Below are 19810 nucleotides of genomic sequence, written 5' to 3'. Positions count from 1 at the left end.
TATCTCCAAAAATCTCTAGATTCAGTATATAAAAAAAAAATGAAAGGATTTGTTCATATGCATAGATTATTACCATCTTCCCAACAAAATAAAAAAAACAATACAAATTGTCGCTGGAAGAGGCACACAGCAGTTTGTTTACTGTTCTTTCCATCTGGTTAGGTCAGATCCGTATGGTGTAGGAGTCAGAATGAGTGACATATCGAACCCAACGTTGTGACAGTCCTGTCTGAGTTGGAGAGAGCCGGAGGAAGCGGATCTGAAGGCCAGTGCAGGTTTGTTTGGGCAGTTCAAATGACATACTGACAGGGCCGACCTCCAGCAAAGAGGCGGAGCTAAGACCAGGAACATCCACCTGTGGGATCAGAATTGACCTCATCAGTGATGGATCACGTGAATTGTGTCAAGCAAATTACCATATAATAACATCACCTTGAACAGAGCTGACAACTGTGCTCCTCCTGGGAAACGTGGGATCTCCCAGAGCAGGGCTTTGTTCTTCGGCTGCAGTTCAGCGGTCTGGTCTGGACTACTGAGCTCCTGAGACATACTGTAGTGGATTGAGAGGGGTACAGGGGTTATAGATGGTCCACAAGACTAAATAACACTAATAACCATGCTGTTACATAAAATCTGACCTTGTAGAGCCTTTTGGCACAGGAACAGTGATGGAAACATTAAGAGCCGTACTGCAGCAAAAATAAAGAACAACAGTTGTAATGGAACCGTGTACTCATGTTGACACATTTTTTGATGTATCATGACATTTTAAATACTATGCAGTACTGACCTTTTAGGTGGAAGATCACATCTAAGCTTAAGGAAAATCAACACCCTGCAAAGAAAGATTTATTAAAATAAAAATCCATGAGAGGATGAGCATTACAGTGATTTTTCATGGTCAAGAGGTGTGTATGCATTTTGATAAAGCTACCAATATTGACTAAATAGAGCAAAGTATTATCAATAATAAACAATTATTCCATTCTGAAGTTCAATCGGTGTCGCTCATGTTGGCTTTAATGTCCAACTCTATAAAGAAATGAACTGAATTTAAATTAAATATATATGAATTAATTTAAAGTTAAGTTTGAATTTCAAGTAAGGATTCTTAGTAGCAACCTGTGTATGTGTTTTTCAAGAAAGCAACTAAACATTAGCGTTGTTTATTTTACTGTCTTTATATTCATTCATTCATCCTTCATTCATTTATAATCATTTATTTAAATATTCCACTTAAAACAATTTAATAATCATTAACGATTTATATACTAATTACATTGATTCATTCATTGATCTATATTATATAATCTACCTATATTATATAATCACAATCTAACAAATGATTAGATTGCATATTATGTGTTTTGCATAAAAATGTCAAAACACATAGATAAGTTTACAGACCTGTTTACATAATCCTTCTCTACAGAGGGGAATAACTGAAACGGAGGCGCACACGGCAGCTCATCACATAGCTGATACTGCATCACTGTTTGCTGAAGAAAAAAACAACTACATCAATTATCCATTCAGAAATTAGTCTAAAGTGCATTTCTGAGCGTTTCGCAGCAAGTTACCTCTCCTTGGCTCGGACAAACTTTCAATATTCTGAAGGTATCAAATTCATCCAATTTGACAGCCTGATGGAATCTGCATTCATCTACACGCACAGCTGAACTATAGCCTGAAGAATAGAAGGAAACAGACTTAATCACAGCTGTAATTAAAGATACACAGCCTCTAGAGAGATATCTGTATTGATCAGTGTTGCATACTCAACCTTTTAGTTGGGACTTTCCAATACTGAGCTCTTCATTCAGTCCAATCCGCATCTCTACAGGATGAAAAGAAGAAATATACAATCATAAAAGGAAAGATCATTTCACGGTCTGCATTAACATGGACTGCAAAATGCAGCCAACTCACCTGAACAGGTCGGGAGAAAACATTTTATTCTTATCTCTCCCTGAATATCTGCTTTCATTAAAACTCCCTTAAAAGAAGAGTAGCATGTAAAAGATGCAAGCAATTAGGAGTTTTAGTTCAAAACATGGTTCTTTTGAGTTGTACTCACCTTGGAGCCAATAACCACAGACAGCCTTTCTATCACATCCACAAAGATCTCATTCTTTCCACCCTACAGCCAGAGAGAAGGACAATTCATAATCATTTCTGAGATCATCAAAGATAACTGAAGAATCTAAGACAACCCACCTGCTCTCCTCGACTGGACATTATAGGACGACTGGCTGCAACACTAGGGGCCACTTTACTCTGCTGTGTCTCAGCTCCAAACTACAAAATATGAAAATGTAAATGTTTATACTTATCATTAATATTCATTTGGGTGATTCTCAACCAGGGGGTCAGGACTCACTAGGGGGCCACTGCACACTTCCAAAGGGGGCCGCAAAATGGCTTACAATTACTTAAAATAAGACAAAATAAGATTTGTTTTAAGCTATTAGTTTTAAGAACTGTTGTAAGCTACAACAACAATTTCAGCTGATTCTTTAATTTGTTAAAGAAAAAACATATATATATATATTGTGCAATAATAATCTGAAAATCTGAAATCAAATCAAATGTATAATAATCAAAAGTCAAAGTGAAAATCATAAAGCACTTATAAAGCACATATTTTTTTACTTATACATATTCTATACATAATTATATTGCCACTTCTAGTTTCTAAATAAAAGCAAGTAAACGGAAAGATTGAAAATCAGCAGCTTTGTCAGTAGAGCAGAAATATCAGCAATATCTTGACTTTCAGATATTGAAATATTCACATAACTCTGACAAGTGGTGAAGTCACTTGACTTGGAGTCAAAATGATTGAGAACCACTGCTTTAAATGTAAAATCAACTATTATAATGCAGACCACAGCTGTCTGTTTGTTAAACAAAAAACGTTAATAAATTTAGAAATATGTTTAATAAGTAAAGAAAAAAAGATTACTTACCAATCCAACATTACTTAGATCAAAAAGACTGAAGGGTTTGGATGAAACAGCTTCTGTCTGGATGAAGTTTTTCAGGATGTCAGTTGAGGTCGTCTGTATGTAGCCAAAGTCCTGGTGATCAGAAACACACAGGTAGAATATAAACAGTTGTGTGCTTTTAAGACGTATGTGTTTGATGTGACAATAAAAAGAAAAAGAAAAAACATTTACCACCATCTCATCCAGTAGCTCATAAATCAGAGCGAAATTCATTCGCACTGATTTCTCTGACAAACTGCCGCAGTAGTCCTTCGTAAGAGCTGCTAATCTGTGAGACATAAAACTGCTGCTTTTTACCACGGCATCTACACAGATAATAAACAGCTGTAATATTATTAAAATAAAATATGACATTACTGATAAAATTAAGATTTGTTAACCTGTTGAGGAACTCAATTATGGTGAAGGGGGACGGGTTTGTGTTGGTGGACGCCACCCAGTAAAGCCCACCCTGCCTTATGTGGATGAAATGAAGACCTTTGTGTGACTGCAACAACATCAACAAGTGTAAACAAAAGCAAAATAATGCACTGGAAAATTATTACCACATAATAATTAAGCCAGGCATCAGATCACCCAACAATGCTTATTTTACCATGACAACAGGAGGCTGATCACCACTAAGAGCTGTGACCATCTCATAGAAGACATTGATGGCGTCTTTACTTTCCTCTCCTCGGACTGACACGCAGAGTTAAGAAAACTAATAAGCAAAATGTATACAGATTTATGTCATATGAGTCCAAAACGAACTAAAGGCAGGGCTTCATTATTATTTTATCTTTATACCAACCAGACATATATAAACAAATAACATCTCACTATTAGATTAGTAAGCCAGTTGTAAGGATACAGTCTTTATATATGAGATGATCTCCCTTTGATGACAAGATGAAAATTTGACTGATCATTTTCTTCAGCACACACGATTCGTTTTCATGTTATTAAAAATCAGTCTGCTTCCTTATCCGCCGTCATTTGTATTCTACAATCTGACAAAATAAACTCGTTTAGCTGCTCAAATGTTTCAGTATTTCTACGGTCACGACCGTGAAGTAAACAGCCGGTTTTTTCTTCTTCACGAGCACTCACGCATTTACCGTAACGTTTCCTGCCATCTACTGAGCTGGAATATGAACTGCTCCTCGGCGACGACACCAAGGTACACGTGAATTGAAAGTATGGTGTAACACGTGCGAATCGAACTTGTATACATATATTTATATTGATTTATTCATGTAGAAGTAATAACAAGTCTAAGAGGACGAAGACAAATACGTGGATGAAGCACTTAGCGAGGTAAATCATATCAAACACAACACTATTAATCACTTGTGTCTTCAGATAAAATGTTTAGAACTGAGATCTGAAAACTCTGGTTGTCTTTAACAAAGACTGATCGTAACTGAATGACTGCACTGAAGGGTGAATATGGTTAAAAAATATACTGTTAGGCTATACTGTTAAATCGATGAAAAACTAATAGATCTAATATTATACTTTTAACTGATACTGTTGAATGTAAATAAAAAAAAAAAATAGTAGGCTACAAGTCCTCTTAAGAATCCTGTTTGTGACAATTAACGTTTAGCCTAATTAAAATAATGTTTCTTCTTAGTTTTGTCTTATCAGTTATGTAAACTATGTTACATTTCATGTTGCTTAATTACAGTTTATGCATTATATCTTGTGTAACCATGATGGTCTTTGTATTTGTGTGTGACACCGTGCAACTTCTATAACAAAATGTGGAAAAAACTGTTAGAGACAAATTATGGTTCTTATGGTATAGATTTTCTTTACCATGTTGTTAGTGGCCATACTTGATCAGAAATGTAGAATAGATTTTAGTATTTTGGTGGTATTAGTGGTGGTCAGTAACGGAGTAGTTTTATTTTGAGTAACTTTTACTTCACTACATTCCAAAGCATAAGATCGTACTTTTTACTACATTTCATAAAACATTATAATATATCACGTGCTCCGACACGCAGAAGCGGTGTCTGATTGAAGAACGGACTGACGGACTGATTCTTTCAATTAAACTTTTAAATTGGATCGCAAATCGCACCAAACGATTCATTCACGAATTAGAATTATCCGATTATCTTTTACTGTCTGTGGATTGCAGCTGTTCTAGAGTCGATAACTCATTGATTCAAATGAACCGTTTAGTGCGAGTCTCCAGTGAACTGAATTCACAAGTAAGAAGAACCGGTAGATCTTGTGAGCGCGCGCGTCTGATGCAGTTAAAAGTAAGTTATTAATGTCGAAATTTAGGATTAATTATTGTAACTGAAAATCATATTTTGGTCAAAACTGTCAGTTGTTTGGGAACTAAATCTGCTGTAAAGGGTGATCTGTTTAAGCCCACTGAAATGCTTGAATGCATAGGCCTACACATATCAATCAGTGTCTCTGTTTTAGGTAAAAATAAAAGAAACATTAAAATAACACAGATTAAATAAAATAACTCATGCACGTTCAATTCCCCGCCGCTGTAATGTTAACAGGTTTATTTATTTTATTTATTTATTTATTTTTTATTTCCAGAATTATATATCAAGTAATACAGTGAATACAAATATTTAACAAATAATAATCTAAATTATTACAAAGCATCATAATACAAAAAACAAAAAAGAACACATACACACACAAAAACATAACGGAAAGGGGTATACATATATAATTAAAATAAAGAAGAGAAATTAAATTCTTTGATAATGTCCATAGTTCTTATTGCTTTGCGGTTTGAAAGTCCTTTCAGTGTTTCAAAGGAAATCTTCATGTCAGCCTTAAAATGGTAGATGTTGGGTATCCTTTCAGACCATTTACATTTATGTATGTAAAACTTACCAAGTAATAAAATAAGATTTAACACAAAACTGTGACGTTAACAGTTTTATTAAAATGCTACGCATGCCCTATGTGACGTCTGTTTGTATATTGTTTATCAACAGTATACATTTTTATACTGTTTGGATTAACTAGCCTAGTAGACAGATATGAATGTTTATTCATAACCATACTGAAAATAGGTAAATATTGTTAGCTGAGCTAACTGTCTAGCTAACAAGCTTGCTGGTGCTAAGTTTTAGATTAGATTCAACTTTATTGTCATTGCACATGTAAGGTACAAGGCAACAAAATGCAGTTAGCATCTATAAGCTCAAGATATTTACTTGATCTTCAATCAAGTTTAGTTTATCAAATTTAGTGTCAATGACAGAAATTAGTAAGTACAATTGATTGATAAAATAACGTGGACAGTTTTAAGCCAAGTGTGGTTTGTTCAACCTGCAAGAATCAACCTGATAAATTTGATCTCTAACTTTTTTTCAGATAATTTTGAAGTGCAATAAACAGTAAGTGCAGAATATACAAGGTCTACAATATGTACAATAAATATACAGATAAGGCAGTATTATGGACATCATTTACAGATTTTAAATAATATCAGCATGATATACAGATAGGTGTACTATGAACATACTATACTGATGGATTATGTAAAAGTGTATGTATACTATAGGCAGAAACTATGAACATATGAACATAATTTACACTAGTGCAATGGACAGTATGTGTATAGAAAATATTTCAGCGTGCAAATGGATTACTCGGTGTTTCTGGATGAACAGACAGTGCAAGTAATAACTAGCTAGCTGTTTTTTGCTTGTTGTAAATAAATAAATAAATCAGATGTAGTGATGAGGAGGGGTGAGGAGTCTGTGTATGTGGTGTGGGGGGTGTCAGAGGGCAGAGTTCAGTGAGGAGACAGCTGTAGGTAAAAAGCTGTTCCTGGATCTGCTGGTACTTGTCCGGAGGCTCCTGAAGCGCCTCCCAGAGGGCAGGAGGTTAAACAGTCCGTGGTCAGTGTGAGAGGAGTCCTTGAGAATGCTGCTAGCTCGACGTGGACAGCGTTTCCTCTGGATGTCCTCAAAAGCAGGAAGTGGTGTCCCTGTGATGAATTGGGAAGTTTTTACCACCCTCTGCAGTGCCTTGTGGTCAGCAGCTGAGCAGATCCCATACCACACTGTGATACAACTGGTCAGGATGCTCTTGACCGCACACCGATAAAAGTTCACCAGGATGGCTTAAGACAGCTGGTTATTCTTCAGTGTCCTGAGGAAGAAGAGACGATGGTGAGCCTTCTTGACCAGGCTGGAGGTGTTTGTGGTCCATGACAGGTCCTCCGAGATGGTGGTCCCCAGGAACTTGAAGCTGGAGACACGTTCAACAACCATCCCGTTAATGTGGATGGGGTCATGCGTGCTTCCTTTCTTCTTCCGGAAGTCCACAATGAGCTCCTTTGTCTTACTGGTGTTAAGGAGCTGGTTATTGTCAGCGCACCATGCTGCCAGATGCTGTACCTCCTCCCTGTAGGCAGTCTTATCGTTGTCTCTGATGAGGCCAATCACCGTGTTATCATCTGCAAATTTAATGATGGAGTTGAATCCATGCACAGGCTTGTAGTCGTGGGTGTAAAGGGAGTAAAGGAATGAGGTAATTTTTAAAAATAAAGTCCTAAAAAAAATTTCAACCACCTAGATAGACTACATCTGGGGGAAAAATTAAAGATGTGATGTTCAGAACATGGTTCCTAAAGTAATTATCAAAATGGGAGGTGATGCCCTCTGGGGGCATTTGGCCAGGGGTGTTTTTACACCACAGACAAGGTTTGAGAAGAAACAAATCATTATGAAAATATTATTTTATTTATCTTAAAATGTTCTTCCTAACTTCAGGCCTTATTCTCATGTCATATATAACTGTGATGTTCTGCAAAACAACAAACTTTAAAACACTTTTCTTCTTCCTGGTGAAGGTCACATCTGTTTTCTCTCAGGCACATGGCAGTGTAAGCTTCACAGAGGACATTATTCTCGTCAGCGTAGCCCATATCAACAACAAAAATATATCTTGACTCCATATAGTGGTTATTTTGGAAAAAATCCCAGGTATTTTGAGCAATAGGATTATAAAAAATATGTGCTAATATAAAATTAAATTAAGTAGCCTATATAAAATTGCAAAATCTATCTTTCACTCTTTTTTTACTTAAAGGGATAGTTCACCCAAATATCAAAATTATGTAATTTATAACTCACCCTCATGTCGTTCCAAACCAGTAAGAGCTTCATTTATCTTCGGAACACAGTTTAAGATATTTTAGATTTAGTCCGAGAGCTCACAGTCCCTCCACTGAAGCTGTGTGTACGGTATACTGTCCATGTCCAGAAAGGTAAGAAAAACATCATCAAAGTAGTCAATGTGACATCAGAGGGTCGGTTAGAATTTTTTGAAGCATCGAAAATACATTTTGGTCCAAAAATAGCAAAAACGACGACTTTATTCAGCATTGTCTTCTCTTCCGGGTCTGTTGTGAGAGAGTTCAAAACAAAGGGTCAAAACAAATTTGGGTCGCAATGTAATTTCAAAAGGTTGCATATGCCACCATTTTGGTTGCAGTGTAGTTCCCTGGATGCACAACTGTGATGATGTTTTTCTTACCTTTATGGACATGGACAGTATTCCATACACACAGCTTCAATGGAGGGACTGAGAGCTTTCGGACTAAATCTAAAATATCTTAAACTGTGTTCCAAAGATAAAAGGAGGTCTCACGGGTTTGGAACGACATGAGGGTGAGTTATTAATGACATAATTTTGATTTTTGGGTGAACTATCCCTTTAAGTACATAAAAAATCTAGTACTTTTGTACTTTCACTTGAGTAAAATTGAAAAAGGAGTACTTTTTACATTTATTGGAGTAATATTTTATTATACATATCTGTACTTTTACTGAACTTGATTTGTGTACTTTGTCCACCACTGTTTGGTATTAACATTATATACTTTATTACTGTAACTTTAATTTGTAAAACATTAAATGTTGCTGCCAAACTTAATACTGTGAAGGTCTGGCAACCATAGCGTTTTCTCTCTCTCTCTCTCTCTCTCTCTCTCTCTCTTTCACAGTGTAGGGTGTAGTTATGATGGGATCATTTTTCATTATTTATCATGAAGATGAGACTGTACAGAGGCTGGACATTTCTTTTCTTCTTCCTTCTGTTATTTGATCATTGTCACCAGAAACCCTCTGTTTTCCTGCATATCTCAGATCCCAGCTCTGTTCGATCACAACTGTTTAACCGCACACTAGTTTTCTCCACCTTAAAGTGTTCTGATCCTTCTGCCTTCCTGCCGCTACATATAATTGTCTCATATAGCCCCCTTCCTTAATTAACATACTAAACTCTTATTAGATCAAGACAAAAGTTCAGAAGATTTGGTTAAAGAGGTTTTTTATGTTCTCGAGTCCATAATTAGAGCTCCAGCTGTTTTTGTGGGAGTAAAGGTTTAATTTTGCACGGAGTCTCTAAACACAGGGGTGCTCTTGTTATCATCACCTGAACACACATATCTGTGCTATTTTTCAAACCAGACAGAGATGTTGAATGTATGTTACTTTAAAAAATTTGATTTCCTGACACTGTACCAAAAACATGTCTGAGGGATCATATTTACAACATGTCATATACATACTTGATCCCATAATGCCATAAGATCAATCAAATGAAATGTAGTCGTATCTGTTCTAATTAGTTTTCATAATATCTTACTGGTAAAGACTATTTAGGTCACTGAGACCCTGAAAGAAAAATGCTAGTCATTAGGGAACACATTCAAAATGCCTAAATGTACATATACATTTTACAAGTCTTTGACCTCTAATTTTAGATTATATTTATTATTCATTATTATTTGGCCCACAAAGTTGTTTTAAGTAATTTTTAAAATGTCTGTAAAAATTAATGGCGGTACAAGTAGGAGGGGAAGCTTCTTGATATTCACAACCAATAAAACACAAGGATGCAGTTGCTGGTATTGAGTCCATATTTACATGCTTTGCTATTTGACATTCTCCTGTCTGAAGAGAGAACAAAGATGATACAGAAGGTTAGTGATTTTATTTGACTTTCAGTTGTCTAGCATATCTATACATTTTGTAAAACAAAATACTTTTATATATGGAATCTTGCTGAGATATATAAACTCATATATATTACTATGATATATAAAACATTAGGTATTTGAGACCTTATGTTGACTAATGAAATAAATGTTAACAGATCAGAATAATAAGTTAAATTAATTATTAATGTAAAAAACATACCTGTTTTCTGGTGACGTCTGTGCTGTGCCTTTATGGGGCTCTGCACTGCTTAGTTCTTATTCTGCCAGGTATGATTATTTACAAAAGTTTTCTTTAAGAAATCAGTATTCAGCCAAACATTTGTTAACTGTTTTTAAAATTTGCACAGTGTCTCAGGCAAAATCCTTAGCAAAAGTCTCCAAAGACAATATATATACATATACATATATATATATATATATATATATATATATATATATATATATATATATATATACCTTCCTTTTTCTGTCATATAATAAACTTTTAAAGGGTTACTTCACCCCAAACTGAAATTTTAGTCATTAATCACTTACCCCAGTGTCGTTCCAAACTTGTAAAAGCTCTTCGGAACACAATTTTAGATATTCTGGATGAAAACCTGGAGGCTTGAGACTGTCCCACAGACAGTAAATATCACCCTGCAGTGTATGCTCTTCTGTGTCCTCCTCGACACAAGGATGCACCATTTTATTTCTAATCACAGCTAAATACATTTAGAAACAGCGCATCATTGTGGTGCGGAGAAAGGTGATATGGAGTGACACAGAGGAGACTGTTGACAAAGGAATTATTGAATAAAGTCGTTATTTTTGTTTTCTTCGCTTACAAAAACTATTCTTGTTGCTTCATATAACCCAGATTGCATGTCTGATAGCAGATGGAGTATTCTGACAACGACTTTTCATACCTTTTATGGACTTTGACAGTGTTATTTACTTTGCAGTCTATGGGAAAGTCTCAAGCCTCCCGGTTTTCATCCAAAATATCTTAAATTGTGTTCCGAAGATGAATGGAGCTTTTTGGAGTTAGGGAAGTCATGGTCTAGTGGTAAGAGAGTTTGACTCCTAACCCTAGGGTTGTGGGTTCGAACCTCAGGTCGGCAATACCATGACTTAAGTGCCCTTGAGCAAGACACTGAACCCCCAGGGTGTGTGTGTGTGTCTCTCTCTCTCTGGATGGGTTAAATGCAGAGCATGAATTCTGAGTATGGGTCACCATACTTGGCTGAATGTCACGTCACTTTTTTTGAAAGTCAGAGGGGTAAGTGATTAATGACAACATTTTCATTTTAAGGTGGAGTATCCTTTTAAGTTATTGAAAGGATAGTTCACACAAAATAGAAAGATCTGTCATCATTTACATCCTGATATTGTTCCAAACAAAAACAAGTAAGTTTTTGGCTAAAAGCAGGGTAGGTGATTTGGTGCAAAAACATTTTTTGTTATGTTGGTTGAAAGTCTCTTCACAGCCTGATAGCAAACCCTTAAGTGGTCTACATAGTACTGCTTCACACGACTTGGATTAAACCGCTGAGTTTATATGGATAAGTTTTATGATGCCTTTATGACCTTGTTAAATCTTTTGAGTTTTTAAAAGATAAATTCAAATCTTATTTGGTTTAGAGCAACACAGTTTGGAAAGTAAATTATGACAGAATTTGCATTTTTGGGTGAACGGTTCCTTTAAGTTATTTCCTCAGCAAGCAATACACAGCAGAAATAAAAATAGAAGTGTTTTTCAATAACATAAACAAAAATCTGTATTTTCTCTGTCCCTCTTCCAGCTCTATGAGATGGACAGAGTTCAAATGCTTTACCAGCAGATGTGTCATCTGGAGCTCACGTATGGCCCTGATGCAACCAAATGCCAGAATACCCTCGGCCTCCAACTAAAGTCGTTGCCTCCACCCACAACCCAGCCTCCACCCCCTACTTTACCACCTGTCTCCAAGATGGATGTTATGTACCTGTGTAATTTCAAAAGACCCCCAATCAAGCCACATATTGTGTACCTTCCCGCTGGTGGTATACCTGTACTGTGCGATCCACGTTACCACCCAACAGTTTTGCCAGATTGGAAATGTCCAAGTATCGTACCAGAAGTTCAAAATTATCGTATCTGGAAGAAAATTATCGTACACGAGTCAAAAGAGTTATTTATCTATTCTAAACCAACAACATTTTGACACGACCTGCAAATTACCACAATATATAACAAGGCGTATTGTTGGACGGAAGCAGTGCGACAAAATACTATCCCATTATTTTCAGTGACTCCATCGCGGCGCATATTAAATTATATTAAAATGATTTTTAACACTTGCTTTGTCGCATCCAGTGAAGAAGGAATTTAGTTGTTGCTGCGTGGTGCAGTTAACTCCACATCTGAGCCGCTTATATCAGAATCCTGCGTGTTGCCAGATGTTGAAGGGGTTCTTGCTATCATGGACCGCAACTAGTGCTCGTTGGCTTTAAAGCAGGGCACACTTCTGCATTCTTAACACACCCTGAGGTGCACACGAACCCATTTAGAGTGTCTGTAATGAGCCGATTTCGTTTATGAGTAAAGAAGCCATATGACTGCAACTACCCTCATTTAAATTTTCATAGAATTCTGAAATTATCGTACATTAAGGGATTTTTTTCATTATTGATCGTACATCGTACAGAGGTAAAAATTATCGTACAAATACGATAATTATCGTACATCTGGCAACACTGCCACCCAATCTGCAAATTCAGTCCTGTCCAGTATGGGGTGCCGTTTGTAAAGCTGCTCATGCTGAAAATAGCAGCAACATTTTGTCACATTTAGCTTCAAACAATGTAAAAAAAAACGGTATAAATTTTTTGACGGTCACTTTTTAGAACATTTACAACAATATTTGTCAACTTAGAGATATTTTAAATAGTTAAATATAAATATTAAATGTTAAACCTAAATGTTAAATGTTAAATCTAAATGCTAAATCTAAATGTTAAATCTAAATATAAATATAAAATCTAAACGTTAAATATAAATCTAAATGTTAAATCTAAATATAAATATATAAATCTAAATGTTAAATCTAAATGTTAAATCTAAATGTTAAATCTAAATATTAATGTTAAATCTAAATGTTAAATTTAAATGTTAAATCTAAATATTAAATCTAAATCTAAATGTTAAATCTAAATGTTAAATCTAAATGTTAAATCTAAATCTAAATGTTGAATCTAAATGTTTCGGGTGAAACTAAATATTTAGCTAATATGCAAATTCAAAATGCCGGAAGTGCCAAAATAAAAGCTCGATGAGGTCAGTGTGTGTTTATATCATCGTGTTAAATAAGGAACGAATAAAAATCATCTCATCCGAGGAAATTGACTCTTGGACATGGATTATCGTGATAATGACTACCGTATTTTCCGGACTATAAGTCACACTTTTTTCATAGTTTGGCTGGTCCTGCGACTTATTTATCAAAATTAATTTGACATGAACCAAGAGAAAACATGACCGTCTAGAGCCACGAGAGGGCGCTCTATGCTGCTCAATGCTCCTGTAGTTTTTATATTTTTAACTCCACTAATGTGATTTTTTTTATATAGAATTAGAAAACCCCAAATCGTTATCTCTATAATATTTTTTCAATTATTTTATGGGATTTTTTTTCTTGTATAGGATCTCATATGATGAACACGTAAAATTTTTATTTACTGTTTTATGGTGTTATGATTGTTATTGTTAAATACAACCGTCTTACCCTGATCTTTTATGTTATAACTTTGGCAATAATAATAAAAAGAGGTACAGGTGCACTACCACTTCACAGCATCACTAACTCCACAGTCCAGTAGTTTCTCTCAGCGACTCTGTAATGTCTGCACACGTCGAACAGCTGCTCGAAGATCTCACCTTTGGAGAAGACTGATGATTTTATACTCTAAAAATGTAAGTATTACTACTCAAAAATGAAGATTACCCCATAATGAACTGCATCCTTTGCCCACCCCAACACTTACATGCAATAATAATGATAAATGCCAACCAATAATTATATACATTGTTTTCCTTAAAATTACATTTTAGTAAAAGAAGCAAAATGTATTTTCTGTCATGACATAGCTATACATGAATATGCACTAATGCAGTTGATGTGAATGCATCAGTTTTCAGTCAAGCAATTAATACACGAATAGATAAAATATTTATATTTTATTTACTGTCAACAAGAAACATGTTTAAATGATTAAAAGAATGTATAAATGTTAGCATCACAATAAATGCATACATGTACAAGTCAACAACACATGAATCAAAGCTTCATTTAAACTTACTGTTCTAACAATCATGTATTTACAGATGGTGAACCCCACATCTTACTATAATCTCAACACAGCTGTGCCAATTCTGCTGCTGCACTGTGCTTCACGGTCTCACTCTTCTCAACGGGGATGTCGTTGAGCAACAGGATGAGGAAGACCATGATGTCGGCTCTCTCAACCACACAACCTTGAAGCGAGAGCAGAAGAACACGTGCAGGACAATCTGACTGCTGCTGTGTCTGCTCCAAACAATCGTGTGCCTGCTCTTCACGAGCACCACTACCTTTAAAACATTTACACATAGTTTACAAGTACTTGCATTAATTTATTATTTTTGTAGTGGGCTAAACCACTGAACTGGTTCAAAACCACCAGTATGTCTGTGAGCACGGCTCTTTTCTCCAGGTGGATCAGAGGATTGTAGGCCCCTGTAATAAGAGCACTGTCAATGACTTCAGATAAAAGCTCCATCACATTTTTTGATGATGCTTTTGAAGCTTCTGAAAGTCAGCCTTCATTGTATAAACAGAAACCAGCAGAACAAACTTTACCAAAATCAAATCCTCGGTGTCTTTTGGTCTTTCTCTATATGCTCTCGCTGCTCTGGGGCCACCGATGAGGAAGAGACCACAGCAGCATCTGGTCCTGATGAGACAGTGAGAGCTGGAGTGATGGAGCATCTCATCCATATCTCTGGACCATTTCCGGATGCTGCAGTGGACTTCTCCATCCTCAGTGCACACACCAGTCTGTAGACATTTTCATAACCTACACAAATACACACACACACACAATACAAAAAGTCATTACTTTATTCTTTTGTTTCAGGTATTTCCTTTTTTCCCCTTTCCTTGCAGGTCCTGCTCCACCACAAAAGATCTGCAGCAAATGCACAGAAATCAACAATAAGAAAAGTGCTGTTATAACTCTTTGAAATTACACTAATTAAAATGTTTCATTTATTTTTGTAGTGTACTTACACAAATCCTTTGATGGCAGCATTCCTTCATCAGTCACTCTACAGCAGATAAACATAATCTGTTCCTGTAACATCCAGACAAGAGTCAGTCTCCTCTGTGATTTATCTGTGATATACTGCATCTGCATGTTGAGTTAGTAAATGATGTAACTCGCTTTTTATCCAACACAAATGTTTCTAAAATTATCAATATTGCAAATGGACAAATAAAATAGATAACCTGTGTTTAGTTACATGACTTACACTCATCTAAAGCAGTGTTGACAACAATGAGTGAACTCAGATGCCTGTTTCATGTCTGTTAAATGTGCTCACCTGCAATACTTATCAAAGACTATCCTGTCAGATGATAGACATTTAGTAATAGTCTTCAAGATGTATATATGGTTTATATAAATCCACTTTTGAGTCGTGTACTTAATGGAGCTCCCCTGTTAGTTATTCATTATAAAACGTATTTTTACAGCACAATCACAAATATGCTATATTATGTAAGTAACACACAGGGTTTAGATTAAGCCAGGATCAGGCCATTGCTCAATTAGTCTTGCCTGTGAAACCGGAGGATAGCGTCTTTACACCTTTTGCTTATATGTTGCTGACTTTACACCTTAGATTTAATAGATTATTAACTCCAAAATCAATACCACTGTATGAAAATAACTTGTACTCTTAAATTTAAATAATTATTTCGTGAAAAAAATATATTCTCACCATTGTAACTCACAGCAAGCCGTCATATTCGTCTTCTTCCCAGTTTAACGGCGGTTGGCATCCAGCTAATTGGCGCAATACCGCCCTCTTCTGTTCCGGAGTGTGGATCAGATGTTTTCCTACTAAACGTACACAACGTGTAAATTTTTCCAAACGTGTTTATTATTTTGAGTAGTCATTATCACGATAATCCATGTCCAAGAGTCAATTTCCTCGGATGAGATGATTTTTATTCGTTCCTTATTTAACACGATGCTTTAAACACACACTGACCTCATCGAGCTTTTATTTTGGCACTTCCGGAATTTTGAATTTGCATATTAGCTAAATATTTAGTTTCAACCATAGACTGTATAAAAACATGGACGTAGTGTCCCTGACGTCACCCGTAGACTCCTGAAGTGTGTTTTTGAAGCCTAAAGTGTGTAGAGCGGGCCATCGCCATCTTGGCAGCGCGTCACCGCGCGACTCTCCCGGACAATCAAAAATGGACAAAAAGGCGGGAGCTACTTGCTGTAGCCACACCCACCTAGCACGACGGCAGTGTCAGCAGCGGCAATCCACCTGTCACTCAAGTGGCTACGCCCTTAATTATGCAGAACTTTAAGTCTTAATATAATTTAAACGGATGAGTTATAAAAAAATTCACCCCCCTCACAGTTGTCATGAAGGGCAAAATTAGCTATTTAGACCAAAATCATTTTTTGAACCAGGCTGTAAACATGTTTTTTCCTGCTGTAAAGTTGGGCATTTTAACATGGGGAGTCTATGGGACTGACTCCCTTTTGCCGCCAGCCTCAAGCGGCCAGTCGATGAATTGCAGTTTTAGTCACTTCCTTATTGGCCTCATGAGAGAGAGCCGGAGGTTGGCGCTCGGTTTCAACCGAAACATTTAGATTCAACATTTAGATTTAACATTTAGATTTTACATTTAGATTTAGATTTAACATTTAGATTAAACATTTAGATTTAGATTTAACATTTAGATTTAACATTTAGATTTAACATTTAGATTTAACATTTAGATTTAGATTTAACATTTAGATTTAACATTTATATTTATATTTAACATTTAAATTTAACATTTAGATTTAAATTTATATTTAACATTTAGATTTAGATTAAACATTTAGATTTAACATTTAGATTTAGATTTAACATTTATATTTAGATTTAGCATTTAGATTTAACATTTAGGTTTAACATTTAATATTTATGTTTAACTATTTAAAATATCTCTAAGTTGACAAATATTGTTGTAAATGTGCTTAAAAGTGACCGTCAAAAATTCATACCAGTTTTTTAAACATAGTTTGAAGCTAAATGTGACAAAATGTTGCTGTTATTTTCAGCATGAGCAGCTTTACAAACGGCACCCGATAGTCCAGAAGTCACGCTCTCCACCTGTAATTGCCTCAGAGCCAGTGACGTCTGCCCCTTCTCAACCACCACAAAAATCCACGCCTCCACAAGCCCCTCATCCAATGATTACCAATGGAATAGAGTTTGACTATGACTGATTGCCTAATCAACAATCCTCTGAGGCCAGTTGAGATGATTGAACCATCACCAGCACTGCCAGTGGAAAGGTGAAAAAAGAAATGGGGAACAAAGTAATCCTAAATGCCCCAGTTCCAACCTATGACCCATATGACTTCAATCAAGATCTATATGATCCTTTCCACCATGCAGCTCCAGCTCCCCGATTTCTTAAATAAATCTAATAAGTGAGAAAAAAAATCTTAATAATCTTAATAATTTACTCCGTTTACATTTTCTTATCAAAAGGATGTATAATTTATGGTCACATAAAAACTAGTTTGGTTTGTTTATCGGATTGATATTATTGTTTTTTTTTTTTTGTTTTTTTTGTTTTTACAAATTTATCCCGTCAAAACGGTTACTTGAAAAGTAAATTATTTCTGTTGTGGAGATCATCACGAATAATTATTTATAGATTTTTCAGACTGGCCTCACAGGGTAGCGTGGCCGAGCGGTCTAAGGCGCTGGATTTAGGCTCCAGTCTCTCTGGAGGCGTGGGTTCGAATCCCACCGCTGCCAAATTTGTTTTAAAATTATTTAAAATTGAGAATCTATCACGTCACAAAAACATGCTTTTAAATTTCCGGATGTTTCAAAGCGCACAGAACTTCAGCTTTTATCTTTAGATGTGTCTTCAGAAATATAGCTTCCAATTTATAACTTGCAATTGGTCATCTTTTTCACATAATCCTTTAAACAATAATTATTGAGCGCTTAATACATTTTTTTTTCAGTCGTACTTGTACAAGAATCACTATTTGCGAATTTCAAAAGGCACCGCTGGGATTCGAACCCAGGATCTCCTGTTTACTAGACAGGCGCTTTAACCAACTAAGCCACGGCGCCGCCAAGTGTTACATTAAAATATATTTTTTTTGGAACACACATAATGATAATTCATGTGAGGGTTTTATCGTATACAAAAGTATGTTATAAGAAGAACATGAGCCCGGGAGCCGAAAATAGTCAAGCTTCAAGCTTAACTTCCCTTAACTTTTCCTGTTCATTCTCTATGGTAGTGCTTATCACTACGGATGCAATATATTTGTGGCCACGCGTAGATTTCGTGGCGCTGTTTCGCCTTTTCCGTGGCGGGGAATTCAAACCGAACGTAAAACATAAATAATTTTTAATGTAAAAAAAAAAAGTGTTCTCCACATCTTTATTTTTATTATATTTGTTGTTGTTTTTTAATCTCTAATTATTTTATGTATATTTATTTAATTATATATATATATATATATATATTTCACATATATGGGTTTTCTGTGCAGTTTCTGTGCAGTTATACAAATATAAAATGAATGCCTCTTTAATAATAAAGTTCTGAAACATTATCAAAATGTTCTTTTTAATTATTCACATTTTTCTATATGAAAAATAACTATTCCCTATTATAATGTAAATGTTTATTAAGATCATTGCACATTTTGTACACCCTACAAAAAAATAACATTACTAGACTTATTTTATCTTTGTTCACATAGTTCGTTTATCATATGTTTATCATACTTATTTGTATCTAGATGTAAAACGAATACAAACTCATTTTGTGTCATTTGTGGCCAAGGCGGGATTTGAACCTTTCATTGTGTGTATTTTACTCGTCCCGCTTCCCTTGAATTTCCTTCGTTCCTATTGGCTAGTCAGCGTTCTATACCTACCCGCGACTTCTTGAAAATATTTCGACGAGGATGGGATTCGAACCCACGCGTGCAGAGCACAATGGATTAGCAGTCCATCGCCTTAACCACTCGGCCACCTCGTCTGAAGACCGCATCCTCTCGAAAACGAAATTCTATAATAACCTACAAAAACAGACAAAATCTTACTCTCCAAAAAAATAAATAAAAAAAATCACATAGACGATTCCAGTATACTGAAATTTAAGTATTCTCAATCATGGTTGTGATTCTGACGAGTTATTAGATGTTTTACTATATAATGAATGAATATAATGAATTAATTTATCAGGACTCAAAATTAATCACACTGAAATACATTTATTTATATTTTATTTATTTATTTTTAACGCTTATGAAAATAGCCTGTTTATTCAGTCGAGTCTGTTTCTATTTATTTGTAGCCACAGTAGCCTATATACGTCACATTAAGAATGAATGTTAATATCTTTATCTTTATAAAAGCTCCCGAACAAAAACATTATTATATTTTTATGATAGGAAACGTGCAGCTATAACTCTCAAGACAAGATTTATGACTGATAATAAAAGTTACTAAATAAATACACGATTGTGATAGAGAATAAGAAGC

At 35.4% G+C, this 19810-nt stretch overlaps 2 protein-coding genes, 1 long non-coding RNA gene and 3 other non-coding genes across 7 annotated transcripts; 2 read left to right on the top strand and 4 right to left on the bottom strand.

Annotated features, from left to right (window-relative positions):
* Nucleotides 1-107: 107 nt before the first annotated feature.
* ap4m1 (adaptor related protein complex 4 subunit mu 1) lies at nucleotides 108-12042 on the bottom strand. 2 transcript variants are annotated; one of them, XM_059538620.1, is made up of 16 exons: nucleotides 12025-12042; nucleotides 3862-4000; nucleotides 3604-3689; nucleotides 3389-3495; nucleotides 3180-3276; nucleotides 2970-3080; nucleotides 2218-2298; nucleotides 2078-2140; nucleotides 1930-1996; nucleotides 1784-1837; nucleotides 1581-1687; nucleotides 1408-1499; nucleotides 791-835; nucleotides 639-689; nucleotides 433-550; nucleotides 108-355 (listed from the first exon to the last, which is right to left on the bottom strand). In XM_059538620.1, exons 2-16 carry the CDS (start codon nucleotides 3917-3919, stop codon nucleotides 164-166), a joined length of 1329 nt encoding a protein of 442 aa, XP_059394603.1. In that variant the 5' UTR covers nucleotides 3920-4000; nucleotides 12025-12042; the 3' UTR covers nucleotides 108-163. The 2 variants fall into 2 exon arrangements, with proteins under 2 accessions (XP_059394603.1, XP_059394602.1); XM_059538619.1 differs by lacking the exon at nucleotides 12025-12042 and having other exon boundaries at nucleotides 3862-4101.
* Nucleotides 9964-17712, top strand: and3 (actinodin3). The gene is given in 5 exon segments (XM_059538601.1): nucleotides 9964-9975; nucleotides 11778-12081; nucleotides 17378-17510; nucleotides 17512-17573; nucleotides 17576-17712. Coding segments are annotated over 5 exon segments (648 nt in total).
* On the bottom strand, nucleotides 14625-15351 carry LOC132127001 (uncharacterized). The gene is made up of 3 exons (XR_009427479.1): nucleotides 15282-15351; nucleotides 15082-15180; nucleotides 14625-15022 (listed from the first exon to the last, which is right to left on the bottom strand). It is a non-coding gene; the product is annotated as an uncharacterized LOC132127001 (long non-coding RNA).
* A 261-nt stretch (nucleotides 17713-17973) lies between the features above and the next one.
* Nucleotides 17974-18055, top strand: trnal-uag (transfer RNA leucine (anticodon UAG)). The gene has a single exon. It is a non-coding gene; the product is annotated as a tRNA-Leu (tRNA).
* A 253-nt stretch (nucleotides 18056-18308) lies between these two features.
* trnat-agu (transfer RNA threonine (anticodon AGU)) lies at nucleotides 18309-18382 on the bottom strand. The gene has a single exon. It is a non-coding gene; the product is annotated as a tRNA-Thr (tRNA).
* Nucleotides 18383-19222: 840 nt separating this feature from the next.
* Nucleotides 19223-19304, bottom strand: trnas-gcu (transfer RNA serine (anticodon GCU)). The gene has a single exon. It is a non-coding gene; the product is annotated as a tRNA-Ser (tRNA).
* Between the last annotated feature and the right edge of the window lie 506 nt (nucleotides 19305-19810).

This window comes from Carassius carassius, chromosome 45, assembly GCF_963082965.1.
Source record: "Carassius carassius chromosome 45, fCarCar2.1, whole genome shotgun sequence".
NCBI classification, from domain to species: domain Eukaryota; kingdom Metazoa; phylum Chordata; class Actinopteri; order Cypriniformes; family Cyprinidae; genus Carassius; species Carassius carassius.
Note: the sequence above shows the minus strand (reverse complement) of the source record. Positions and strands in the feature narration are given on the sequence as shown.

What these genes read in the sequence shown, in the direction of transcription:
- ap4m1 (XM_059538620.1), bottom strand. Translation starts at nt 3,919, where the DNA reads ATGATCAGTCAAATTTTCATCTTGTCATCAAAGGGAGATCATCTCATA. An exon ending in ATCTAAGTAATGTTGGATTG is followed by an intron (nt 2,299 to 2,969) that starts GTAAGTAATCTT and finishes CATATTTTGTAG; the next exon opens with TTTGGAGCTGAGACACAGCA. An exon ending in AGTTGTCAGCTCTGTTCAAG is followed by an intron (nt 356 to 432) that starts GTGATGTTATTA and finishes CTGATCCCACAG; the next exon opens with GTGGATGTTCCTGGTCTTAG.